The sequence below is a fragment of the Triturus cristatus genome, chromosome 2_1, assembly GCF_964204655.1.
Source record: "Triturus cristatus chromosome 2_1, aTriCri1.1, whole genome shotgun sequence".
Taxonomy (NCBI): domain Eukaryota; kingdom Metazoa; phylum Chordata; class Amphibia; order Caudata; family Salamandridae; genus Triturus; species Triturus cristatus.
The window spans coordinates 449,082,442-449,096,212 of NC_140581.1; the positions used below are offsets into that span (position 1 = coordinate 449,082,442).

At 44.8% G+C, this 13,771-nt stretch overlaps 1 protein-coding gene across 2 annotated transcripts in view; it reads left to right on the top strand.

Annotated features, from left to right (window-relative positions):
* AP3B1 (adaptor related protein complex 3 subunit beta 1) overlaps nucleotides 1–13,771 on the top strand; it is a 1,836,520-nt gene that overhangs the window by 97,180 nt on the left and 1,725,569 nt on the right. The window contains exon 1 of one of the 2 annotated variants that reach the window (XM_085632260.1): nucleotides 3,992–4,656. The exons of the other annotated variant lie outside the window; for it this stretch is intronic. Within the exon in view, the coding sequence (XP_085488386.1) occupies nucleotides 4,493–4,656 (164 nt within the window). The 5' untranslated portion in view covers nucleotides 3,992–4,492. Of the gene's footprint in view, nucleotides 1–3,991; nucleotides 4,657–13,771 lie in introns of those variants that run through there. 2 annotated transcript variants of the gene reach the window in all.

Genomic DNA, 13,771 nt, shown 5'->3' on the forward strand with positions numbered 1-13,771 from the left:
TTTAGTTTAGAATGGCAATAGAAGAGAGGGTGCCATGCCCTCGGTCAATATTCTGCATAATGCTGCTGTCTCCTAGCTTACATACAATTGGAAGACAACTTCATGGACCTATGCGTATCTGGTACTGATAGTAAATTTAGCAATGTGGCAGATTTGTCCTTTCATATTTCTTTTTTAGTGGGTGATAGTAGTTGAACCTGTTAGACATTGTTTGCACACCTGCAGATATTCCTTTAGCTAGCTAAAAATAACTATTTTAAGCTGAAAAAGGTATATGAATTCCTAGTAGTGAAATGTGCTCTGTAGTGTAGTGATGGACATTGAAGATGGTGATGTCTTTTAATGAGATCAGAGATGGTTCTTTGGATTAGGAATAGGACTATGAAAGCTAATAATCTGCAAATATTGTATTGTATCCTATCACCGCTTTTAATAATACTCCTGAACCCATCCCCAGATTGTAGGAATAGTGTGGTCTACTCTCGCCCACATGTTGTTTACAGTTGTGCACCTTATATTAGAGCTCCGTGTTATCTTACCTGAATAAAGGACTGAAATGTAATATTGTGAGGACGACATTGTTCCTGGATGGGCTTCCCTTGCTAAACTTATGGCTGGGGGTGTGAGTGGGGAGGAGGGCAGAATGATATGAAAAGAAGCCTTCTCTGTTAACTTCAGTATGAGAGGAGGGACAGTATTCGCGCGTGTTCATTGAAGTGTAATGTATTTCGAATAAGATATGAAATAGGCAATGCCTATAAGTTTCGGGAGCCTTACCTGTTGGACCAGTAATGTCTATAATCAGTGACTACAAGATTGCTCATAGGCATAACAGTTGAATGTGGTACTCCATGGGATGGTGCACAGAGGGACAGTCTTATTGAGCTACACCTGCATGTCGATTCATTTTTGGATTTTAGTCGCATATGTATATAGCAACAAAATTTGTTGTCATTTTTGATAGATGCATGTGGGTGTATTTTAATCTGAAAAAATACAGCTTCTTTGAGCTTGAAAATAAGTCATAGTATGTGATGGTATTTAATAGTTTATACCACCTACATGGGACCTTAACCCTACATGCTGCTAAGGTGACGTATTGGTTTGTGCGCGCTGCACCTGAGGTAGCATGGACCCGTTTTTATTGCTGTGTAAAACAGACCCTCCTAACCTAAGAAGACCAAGGCGTGGTCCATTCCTGTCTGTAAACGGCATTCTCCCCATTTCTAAACTGGTGCCTCAGAATGGAGTCCTGCACACAGCAGTTGAAGTTCATTAAAAAAGTAGGGGAACTGTGAGCCTCTGTACAGTGGGTTGGGGGCGGGGTTGGACATAGATAAAAAGAACAAAATATTCTGCAATTTCGTTAAATTGATTATTGGGAAATACCCTCTAATACATTATGAAGTTCAGTTGGTTACTTTGATCACTGCCCATGTCCGTGTATGTAACCTTATGTAGAGTCTGGCGAAGGCCAGTCTCGTGCAGCAGCCTCATGGCTGAGAGAGTTGCCCCTACCCGTGATCTATTGAATTTGGCTTTTTGTGGTGGGTGCCATTGGTCCCAAAATTTCTCACCAAGGTAGGAACACCAGCAAAGGCATGAAAGGAAGCTAATGCGAATTAAGTGGCACCCTACAAATGAGTTATTCTGAGACCAGGCGTGCACTACAAAACGGGTTATCAGGCCCCTACCGTACCAGTGCAGCGGTCACAGAGTTGAATCCTGGTTGGCTCAGTGGTGAGTGGTGACGTGTGATACAAGTGTCTGCACCCGAAATCACAGTGAATATGTAAGTCATTGTTTTTAAAGATAAGCTGCTGCAGAAAACGTCACAAGATTTAGTGTTTAAGATACAACAAGTGCTTTTAAAATACATTTTCAGTAATACACAATCACACTGTACCGAATACAAACTTTTTTCTAATAAGCATAATTAAAGGGGCACACTCCAGAATTTAGTTAGTAATACCCTTACATTACCTCTCAAAAAGAATATATTTTTGGCATCATGTAATTTCAAATGACTCCATCAATTAAATAGTTTTCTCGCTCAAAAGCATCTTTTAGATTTGTTGATTAACCAAATGCACACATTTAGTGTTCTGTCAGCTAACAAGGGTCTCGATGAGAAGGCTACCTTTTTTTTTTTTATCTCTGTCCTTCCCTTGGTCTTGCAGACAATGAGTTCCCTTCCCCTTTCAGCTGGAGGCTTCCCAAGGTCAACGTTAACGTTTTCAGTAATGGTTATTTTGCACACAAAAAAAAGTAAGGTACTTGTTTGGTAAAATTAAAACCCCCATAAGAACGCCTTTCTCAATAAATACCTTATATTTCCACCTCTACCTACACAGTGCTATCGAGTAATGAAAGGACTGAAATACAACCACATCATTGGTGTCCTAAATTGCCAGCCCCCACCCAAGCATGCATTATATTCAAAACCTGTTGCCTTGCCTAAAAAGCAACAAGAATAGGCACATTAGCATACACGGCTGAAAAACTAAACACCCTGGGCATCTAACGTAGCACAGTGAACCGAGCCATAGGTGGGAGTGGAAGCAAGAAGTGCAGAGAAAGAGGAATCGAGGAGACGAGCCTGATCCGACCTTGAATAGCAGCTATCTAAACGCAGCCTCTTCAAATTTAGAAAGGAGCTGAAGGCCCAGACCCTCTGGCCAGTAGCCTGGAAAGATATTCTCACACTCACCTTATTACTGTGCATAATCGAAACTCATCCCCTCTTCTCTCCCAATACAGAACCTCACTACAAGTTCCCCAGTCCCAGTAAGTTCCCTGGGTGACCGATTAATAGCGAAACCATCTTCCTCCAGGTCATTACATACACTGATCCTGGTTTTGGACTCTTGTGTAATAGTCTAATGTATTCTGGCTGTTAGTACTGTTCTACTCCCATTCAACTAATTAGACTAACACACCAGAAAGCAATGATGTATAGATGGCAAGTTCTGGACTAGAGGCAATGTCCGTAGTGACCTGGAGTCAAGTGGTAACCCTACACTTCAGCTCCAGGGTTCTAGAGGTGACCTTTATTCTGAGTGGAACCCTGAGATCCCACTGATAAAATAGGAATTACTTTGGGAAATCAGTAATTCCGCATTCTTGTCAGAAGATTCCCCCAGATCTTTGTTGTTTTGAAAATCTGAAAGCCCTGGTGGAGAGGGGTGAGGGGTCGGTGGAGAACTAGAATACTCTGCGACGTTTCTGCGGATCCTGGAAATTTTAATCATAACGCTTGTAATTAGGCCCTCGGCGTCTGTGCCCCATTATTACAGTGCTCCAATGCCCCCCGACCGGATGCCAATGTTATTTTCCCCTTGCAGTGCCAAAGCTCCATTACAGCAAAACCTAAGCAGAACTTGTTAGCAAAGTCTCAGAAATAGATAGCAAAAATTGCTTTACAACTGCAAAAAAAATAGTTTTGTTACCACCCAAAAAGCCTATTAAATTTTCACAAGCCAGTCTGTTTCTCGTTTACTTATAGAACAACTCTTAAAATGGCACCTTGGCCCAGAGGCTGGTGTTTTTTATGCAGCTGAATCTGTTTTGAAGATCGTTTTTGCAGGATGTGGTAATACAATTTTGTATAGTTGCAGAAATGTTTGCTACATTAGTCAAGCATGATTTTATTAATGTCGACAATAACCCTATTTTAACTTATGCTTTGCTGAACAGCCACCCTAGACATGCCCTTGAGCAGGCTGTTCATGTGACACAGTGACTTGACTGGCCCTCCACTGGGTAAAAGAGCAGTCTCAGCTGCTTTTCCTCTAATGTTCGACCCCACCCTTTTGTCACATGTTTGGTTAGTAACATTGGGCTGCCGGCATTGGTTTTCGCTGTCTCCGGCACAACTGGAACATTTCAGTCAGTGCAGTGCATGTTAAGTGAGGCCTTCGGGAAGTCACGTGTTTGTCTTTACGATGATTGCGTAAAGTGCACATATGGGCTCGGGCGCTACTTTGCCATTCTGGTTTCCCAAGTCTGCAGTGTAAGTTGTGTTGAATGGCGCTGGCCATACTGCCTTCGGCAGTTCAGTGTCAGCTTTTTGGCGCCACCGGGAGGTACTGCTGAGTCTGACACGGATTAACAGGTCTTGTTGTTCTACTCCTGCATTTCCCGTTTCGACCGCATATGGAGGACTATTTCTGCAATCAGTCTTCGTGAGTCGAGTCGCCCCCCAATCACTTACACTAGTTCTGTCAATTTATTTTGCTTGCCAGTGTTTCTTTCTGAAGTGGCATTGTTTGTGTGCTGTGCCCGAGGAAAAGGCGTGACCAGGAATGGGTTGGACAGAGAAAATGTTATCACACGAGAGCGATTAAGACTTCTTTTTGGAAGGAAGTGACCTTTGAAACCCTTAAAGTTCGTTTTCTCAAAAATATGAGTAGTCGGAGGCTGGGCGTGCTGCTACATTCCTCGGCTTTGTCATCTCTGGAACAAGGAAACGCTTCTTGTGCAGCTTGAAGGAATGGAGCCGCACTTGTCACTCTTAGGTAATAAAAAAGCGCACCCGGTTGAGTCTGTCCTGGATGTGGCGAACAGCCTGCAGATATCACTGACTCCAGAACCAACTGCGGAGGAGCAGAGGCTCCGGGCTCCCGAAGTGCCACCTTGTGAGCAGAACGTATCTGGGTAGGTATGAAGCGTGCTCCGGTACGTGTGGGTGCATACATGGTTAGTTTAAATGCACCTTCTGTTCTAGCAGCAGCCCCACAGCTGAGTGGGCTCTCGGGTTTTTTGACCTGCCTCAACCGAAAATGCAGCCTTCATCTTTTGTGCGCATTATTTATCAATCATATTAAATCGCTGTACCTAGAGTTAAGAAAACGTCGTGATCTCAGACAAGTATGGGTTATGATAGATAGTTCAGATGCTCTCGCAGTTCTTTACATTTATTAACCCTTGTACAATCTAAGCCCTAATGGAGAGGCATTTTTTTTCTTCTTCCAGTATTTAAGCGTTGTGGGCCCCTACTTTTTAGGCAAGTTGGTGCATAGATCTTTAGAAACTATTGTTTGATGACACCGCTATCTAAGCCCTAACGGAGAGGCATTTTTTTTCTTCTTCCAGTATTTAAGCGTTGTGGGCCCCTACTTTTTAGGCAAGTTGGTGCATAGATCTTTAGAAACTATTGTTTGATGACACCGCTATCTGTTATTATACAAGTGTTCTTTGGCGACAAAACAAAGTGCTTGTTCACGAAGAAAATAAGGTTACGTCATCCTATTTGAGATTTTCAGTTGAGCAAACGTTAGTTTCTGCTCACTGGAGTAAAATTTCACTACCCCATCTTCGGTTTATTTATGTATTTGTAAAGCGCGTACCTTGCCAAAGGCTGTAAGAGTGCTGTACAAGAAAGATGAGATAAAATACACAATTTTTTTTTTTTTTTTTTTTTTTAAAAACCTTTATTCGTGCATCTTAAAAGAACAAATACGGGCCTACAACCGTCAGGCCGGCCACGATACAATGAAGCACTGATACCCACATTAAATCCCCCGTGCGTCAACAGTCAGGATTAACAACAAGTTATGGATCACATACTGGAGATATCTTTGACACCCGGGGAAGGAGAAGTGAAGGTTAATTTTAAGTTTTTAGATAATTTTATCAAGAAAAAAGTCAATGAAGGATAGGAACAAAGGAGATTCGAGTCCGCAAGATAGCCTCACCACACGGGAGAGCAGCAACAGCAGTAAGAACAACAATTGAAGCAAAAACTCAAACAGTGAGGCGGTGCAGAAATATAACAGGATAGTCACATGAGCAAGTACGCACCCCTCCGGAGCCGCCCCCACTCGATCCACCCCACACCCGGACCCCGAATCGAAGAAAGTAGAACGCAGAGACATAAAGGAAAAAAGGCCCATAGAACTAATTAAGAACAGAGTATTACCCCCCCACCCTACACCAATGCGGAGGCTACGGCCTACCCCCCCCCCAGCATAGTGCCTGTCGCCCAATGAACCCGAAATATAGAGGAGAAAGAAAGTAGGAATAGAGGAAAGAAAATAAGAAAACAGAAAAGAAGGCGGGGAGGAGCCCACGGGACACCAGAGCGCCCCAAACCATCAGCCAATCATGGCCCCCACACACTGAGAGCCCACTACGCCAAAAAACGGCATGCGAAGATACCATGGCACCACAGTGTAAGCGAAGGGATACAAGTCGCAACGAGTGCGCGCATAACATACATACAGTTCCAGTCCCAGGCCAGCCCGTCCATAAACCATGGCAATAGAAGTCAGTCTAGCCCTGGCCCGATCGCGGGCTTGGGATTAAACCAGCCCCTGCATGAAGGCCCCGTGTCCCGAGCAAACAAAAACAAGATGGTCGCTTGTGAAAGGATGGTGAAGTAGGATCACGAAATGGCCGCCGCCCATCGATTAAGGTCCCTCTTTGCACCACATAAAATCCAAACCTGGCAAGTAAGGTACAGGAGTTCCACAAAAAGTCAGCAGTGGGCCACCGCGGACGGTTCCTCGAAGCCGTTAGGCGTCTATCAACAGGATAGTCCAGTGGACGCGGTGAGGCAGGCAACAATGAAGCAGGCAGCCATGACCAGGGGGACAAAGCATCCGCGGTTGAGGTGTAGAGCGGTGTACCCTGGGCGCCGGGAGCGCCAGGTGAAGGCACCAGTGTAACACAGTCACACACCGCCGTTGCGTCCCCGCAAGCGGACAAAAGCACCGGGAGACCCACGCCCTGTAGATGGCACACAGTGCGCTCACGACCCGCGGCCGACAGTATGGGGTCAAACCGCTCACTCAGCGCCTGCAGGCCAGCGCACATCTGTAGTTGGAAGTCCCGCAGGGCAGCCAGAACGGAGCCGCATGTAAGCGGAGGCTGGGCCCCCACAGCGGCAGCAATCCGGGACGGCACAGTGGAGCTGGTGTCCGGAAGAGGGGGGGCGAAGTGGGCAGCGGGCGAGACCGGAGTATCGCCCCCCAGCCGCAAGCAGGCACTAAACGCCATGTTTTGCCGCTATACGGTGCAATGGCCGGGGGGGGGGGGGTCGTAGCAAGGAGGCAATTCCCCTCAGGTCTACGCCGCAACGGGAAAGGCCGACAGTCGCTTCTCTTCTCGCAGGTTCCCTCCGCCGCTGGCTAGGCAATAGGTGAAGGGGGCAGCTGCCTCCCACAGCGCGGTCCTCAGAGCGGGGCAGGGGACCCGCCGCACCGGGGCCCACCCCACAGCTCCAGCCCGTCCGGCACAGGGTGCAGAAGGTGTCCGGCCGTCCCTCTCCGGGCTCGTCCGGCAACGATCCGTGGTGCGAGGTGAAATCGGGACCGCGGGGCTCAGGTTAGCGCTAGCTGGTCCGGCAACTGCGGAGCTTCCAGGGGGCCAGCAAAGGCCGTAATGGCGCAGGGTTTCAGTGCAGAGGACAAAAGCACCCAGAACTCGGGCATCCGGGCGGGCTGAGACTCCGGGAAAGCGGCAGCGCGGTCAGCGCGTCTTCGCACACGGTGCACCTCGAAAATCGGCGAGGATGGGCATCAGGATAGTAGTCCGAGGCCACGGACCGACGGAGCCGGGCGCTCAAGCGTCTGCTCCGGTCGCCATCTTGGCTCCTCTGTAAAAAAAAAAAAATACACAATTAAACTTTATCACAATAAAATCTGCAAATATGTAAACAATTGGTGTAAACTAGATTTTTATCGCGTTATGAATGGAAAAAATGCTACAACAGGTTACTGAGATCAAACTATAACAGCCTGAGCCTTTTACCACGGGTGTCCTGGGGTTTTATTTTAATAGAGTCCAAAACTGATCACATAGCACACCCCATTTGCACCATGCCTTCAAGATGGCACAATTGAGCTGTGCAAGTACTCGGGGAAGTTGTGAGGGTGGGTTAAAGACTCAGAATTATTCAGTGTCAAGCCACGGCTTCTACATAAGAGAGAAAGTACAGTGCTTCTATTACACAATGCAGTAATGTACACAAGCATTTGTACGGCAATGTCATGCTGTACGATAAGTAAAATAATGCCTTAACTGATGGATGCAGTGAATGATTCTTAAGTTGCTCCTGTAAATGCAAATCCCAGCATGTGCAATTGTTCGGAATAAGGAAGATAGCCTCCGTTTGTGTAACTTGTTCATCCCCCTCCTGAAAAGGTGATAACTACGCAGAGCATAACATGTCCCAAAAAAGTCTTAAACACGCAGTATCTCATCCTTGTCGTGTACCTTATTTGGGACCTCTTTTGTTGTGAGGTTCAACAAGGCCCACGCACAGCCTCCATTTTAGTTACACGTTTTAACTTGACATCCTTTTCTAATAGTTACTTTTTACATACTTTGCACTTAAACAACATTGTATTTTAGAAATTATTCTGCATGCAGCACATTTCTTAGTAAGCATATTTATCATGTTGCTATTACGCTCTGTCCAAGGCTAGGAACATTGAACGCGGTGTCCTTGCAGCTGGTTGTCTGATTGAAGACCGCTCTAAGACTCCAGTCCAACCATTGCATCAGCTTTGACAAAGTGCATTAGTAACAGTGCTTTTATTATCCAAACAGTCTTTGAGCCAAATTCGGCAGAGGAGCACTTCTGCTGGGATTGTCCTGGAGCGCTGTACACTGTGATGGAGATGCAGGCAGGGTTATTCAAATTATTAAGGTCCAGGTACTCTCTCCCTGAGTTGATCATTCCCTTTTTTTAAAATGTATATGAGCAGTAGGACGCTACTCGAGGTTTGGACCTTCCTTGTCTCTGTAAATAGCGATTATGTAAGGGTTGAGTTAGTCCTCCTGTTTAGTTTAGGAATATTATTTGTTTTTTTTTGTGTTGTTTCATCACTCTGGTGTATCATGCAAAGAAACTTACCCAGTCCTTTTTCATTTGAGGTATTATACTTTTAATTCACAAATCGAGCTTTTCATCATGTTCATGGTATCATTCAACACAGTGATTTTGTGGGCAGTCGACACATATTTTCCCCACTATCGGCCTAACAGGCCTGGGGCTTTCTCAATGCTCTTATAATTTTCAGCTCCTCTTAGTTTCCATTCATTAGCACATAGTGTCTTTAAACAGTAGTATTTAACAGGTTGAGCTGGAAATATTTTTAGGAAACGTTCTTAGTCTTGTGCCTCGTCCACGATTGAATCCCTCCTCATTGAATGGAGATGCAGCCCTGCTGACTCTAATCTTCATCCTGCAAAGGACAATACCCTGCTCTACCTCATATTAGCTTAATGACGCACCATACACAGACATGGGTGGTTAGGTTGTTCCAAGAGGTCTAGCAGAGGGTACTCCCCACTAAGGTCTCAATAGCATAGGTAGTATTAGATAGTAATATACATATATTCATAATCACACTGTAGTGTTATCATTTTTGAACGGTTTATCTTTTTCATGATTCTTTAATGCTGGTTACAATGCTTTGATTCATCATCCAAATAATTGCAGCTCACACTTTCTATTCAAAAACATGATTGTTTCAATAAATGTTTGAAAAGCCAGTTTGTATCTTTCGAAAGGGTAGATCTGTTTCCACAATTTTCTTGGGGAATTAGAGTGGTCATGTTCTGAGGTTGCAGATACCATCTGGAACCCTGGAAGGGTAGGGCTCAGCTGGGACACTGCGAGCTAGCTAGGAATTGGGCCAACACACTCTATCTGTGGACTCACTTACATGGCCTGATGGTGCAGGTCTTTCACACCAGCTACAGCAGGTAACTTTCAGATATTCCTGCCTTAGCTCCTGTCTGTTCTTTTCTATTCTAGGCACCATTTTCCTTGTCCAGTGATTCTTCTCCTCAGCAGCTGAAGTGCTCCTTCCGTCAGGGAAAATCTGTGGTAGCTTTTCCTTTCGCAGGCAGCAGAACTTCCACATTCCTGTCCAAAACCTTGAAGAGTAGTTGGCTATTAACGCACAGACACACCATGGAGTTTCTTGGTCTCCAGTGGTGTGGACTACCGAATTGTGGTGCACAGGACTCTTGGTACTCTGGCTGGTAGTTTTTGTCCCATATGTTTTCTAAGATTGCAGACAGAGTTTATGTAGTCTTCAAGTCCAGCTCTGGGGCAAGCATCTGCAGTCTGTCTTTTGCTTGTTTCTCCCAGCTTGGTCCATCCATAGTCTTTGTCTTCAAGTGTGAGCAGGAAGTTGGGGAGAAGCTGCAAGTCTCCTGTTAGGAGAAACCAAAAATGATGGAAAGGAAGGAAAGGCTTCCCCTCTTGATTTACCTGGCAGTACCACTTCTTTGCAACAATAAAGCAGAAAAGGACATGGGCTTTGCTCTATATTTCAGTGAAAACCCTCTGTTCCCAAATCGCCTCACTCTAGATTCACCAAAATAGCCTTGGGAACGTGTTGGGAGAGCCCTGCAATCTACATCTGCTGTCTGACCAGCTCTCTCCAAACAAACATCTTATTTGCTGCTTCCATTTTGGAAACAAAATAGATTCCAGTATATCAGCTGTCAATAACTGCACATATGCTTCAAGCTCATTGAACTGCATGCACATTGTATGCACAAACACATACATTGATGAACCACAGGGCCCGGTTTCAGAGAACTGGCAGACCACTTTGAAGATTAGTGGCCAGTATCCTTCTTCCTGCGCTGCCACAGGTAAAAAAGGCCTGTCCCATCATTATAATCTTTCTTCTGCCACCACTGTTGATTCACCACAGCCTGAAGAGCTTAATGTAGTCTTTCATGGCATGCCTCCTCAGACCATAGAGCCCCACTTTGGGTTTCATTCTGTGTTTCAATGAGCCCTCGGCGCACACACCTGATTGTCATGTGTGCTGAAACAAAAATAAGAAGCCTACAGATACTCGCTAGGGGGAACTCAAGGCAGAGTTGCATACCACAGAGCCATGGAGGAGAGCTTTTCCTTTCCAATCAAGAGAAAGGTTTTCAATTCCTTTCTGAAAATCAGAAGGGTAGCAGCAAGTGGGATAGACAATGAAAGAGTTTCAGCGCTCCAGTGCTGGAGCAGAGAAATCTGATTGACTTTACAAGACACCTTAGTCAATGGTTCATGAATCCGAACCAGGCACGTGCTACGTTTTGAGCGTAGCCCCTGGAAAACTGAAGTGACTGACCATTCTTTAAATAGATTTAAAGATGATCAGGTGTATGTTGAACCAGTCCATATTGATTGAACGGACATGTTTCTATTTGTGCTTTATGTGCATCTTTTGTATTGTTTTGCTAGGCACTTTTGCACCGTGTCACTTCTTCACTAAAGTCACGTTGTATGCTTTATGTTGGTGTCCTTGATAGCCTTACACAAAGAAAACCGTGCATAATATTGGATATTCCGTTATGAATATATGCAATAAGTAATGGCTATATTGTCGGTTGTCTACTTCTTTATCGATGTGCATTATGGAGTGTTGAACATTGGTCAAGTATAGGACAACACTCTACCTATGTTGTGGACATTGTCTATTCAACTCTTCAGACCATAGATTGATCTTTATACATTGGTGATATAGTCTAGACACCATTTCAATTGCACAAAGCAATCTAGATACCTGACAGAACTCATTGTAGCTCTTAACCGCATTCCCCAACAACACAGTTGGGCCTTTCTCCTGCCCCCATTGTGATTTCACCTCAGACGATGACACCACCACCACCACCACCACCATGCTCCTCAACGTCCGATTTCCCCAGGAAATACTCCCCCCGAAATTTTGGACCACTTCAGCAGCCCCACACCGACCTTCTCTCCCGGACTGCAACATGGCTCAACCCAGAAGACAGTGGCCAGTTTATATTGGATCTTCGCAAGACCAACCAGCTTTAAAAAATCTACGCATTCACACTATGCATGACGGCCATATTAGATTTTCAAGGAAAGTTGATTGCAGGTTGGACCTGGCCCTTTTTACAGGATTATCCCCTAACTTTTTGCCTTCTTCGACCTTTTTTCTGGTATGTTTTTGTTGGTTTTAGGTCTTTGGGCCCTTTAACACCGCTAACAAGTGCTAAAGTGCATATGCTCTTAGTCTAAATTGTATTGGTGATTGGTTTATCCATGATTGGCATATTTGATTCATTAGTAAATCCCTACTAAAGTGCACCAGGGGTGCCCAGGGCCCATAAACCAAATGCTACTAGTGGGCTTGTCGTTCAAACATGTCTTAGATCTGTCTATGAGTGCAGTTTGGAACTGCCATTTAGGCCTGGCAAGTGCACCCACTTACCAGGCTCAAACCTTCCCTTTTAATACACGTAATTCACCCCTAAGGTATGCTCAAGGCAGCCTCATGGACAGGGCGCAGTGTATTTAAAAGGTAGGATTTGTACTAGTGTGTTTTACATGTCCCAGTGCTTGGCACACTATAATCAGTAAGTCCTTCTGGAATATGAACTGGAAGAAAGAAGGGTTGGTACCCCCTAAAGTACATCCTAGGGTAATACAGGTCACAAGATTGAGTTATCAGGTTACTTTTGTGCCAACATTTACTTTGGTGGTTGAGGAACGCATGGTAAAATTTATGTTGCTGCCGAAGGTGATCCTATTTCGGGGTGGCCTCATCAACCAGAGTTACATTTAAGATTAGTCCCCAATGCTGTACCACCAGTTTATGCTGTGGGGAATGTGAAGATGAACATTTGGTGAATAACTTAGAGTGAATTCCCGAGGTATTTTGTGTTAAGCTAGGAACATTTGTAGGTGTTAAGCACAGGTAGTTTTGCTGGACAGTGCTGTTCCAGTCATAGACAAAGTTTGTAACATGCCTCTTACGTACAGGACAAAAGTGAAGGAAATGTTGTAAAGATCTTTGGTACAAACAAGTGATTCAACCAATTGAGTTGTCACTATGGGTGTCCCCAGTTGTTATTGCATTAAAACATTCAAGGGAGATCAGGTTATGCATAAACCTTACAAACTTAAATAATGAGATATGGGCAGATAGACATCTATTGCTTAATTTGCACAAATTCGTTTCTATGTTGGCCGGGGCCCAATGTTCTCCACGATCGACCTCGCCAGTGCTTATTACCAAGTTGAGTTAGACGAAGAATTTTGGCATTTAACTGCCTTTGTGACCCTAGGAGCCATGTTTCACTTCTTCAAAATGCCTTTCGGATTGACCAGTGCCGCTTCTGTATTCCAGAGTTTGATGGAGAAACACTGAAAGGCATTAATGGTGCCATCACAATTCAAGATGACATTTTGGTATCTGGTCGAGAAGCGGAAACCCATTTATTCAATTTGAGAGATGCTCCTTTTTTTATGTTTTGGAAAATCTTTTTTTTATTGATTATACTAACAGTACAGCAGCAGAGCATGGTTAACCCCAATTAAGACATAGCAGTTGATTACAGCTACCTGGACCCCTTGTAAACAGACTTTAAGACCATATCATCTTTCCTCATCATGGACCTTCATAACGTTACCTGCCCCACCTCTATTTTTACTACGGGCAAGGGGGGGTTTACATATATTGCCTCTGTGTGCGTTCCACTTCCCCCATACCCGATCCCACTTCTGGGGGCATACTCTGTTTTTGTAGACCTCTACTATTACAATCATGCACCAGTCCATGTCCCTCTCCCATTCAATTAAAGTTGGTGACTCCGCCACTCCCCATCTCAGAGCGATATTACGTTTTGCGATCATGAGACCCATAGTGGTTAAGAGCTGCTCCGCACGATTCATATCAGTTGCTTCCCATATGTTTAACGGGCACAGCTCAGGGGACAATCTAATAACCCCCCCACTAGCTTCTGTCATACATGCGAGTATAGCTTCCCAGTATAC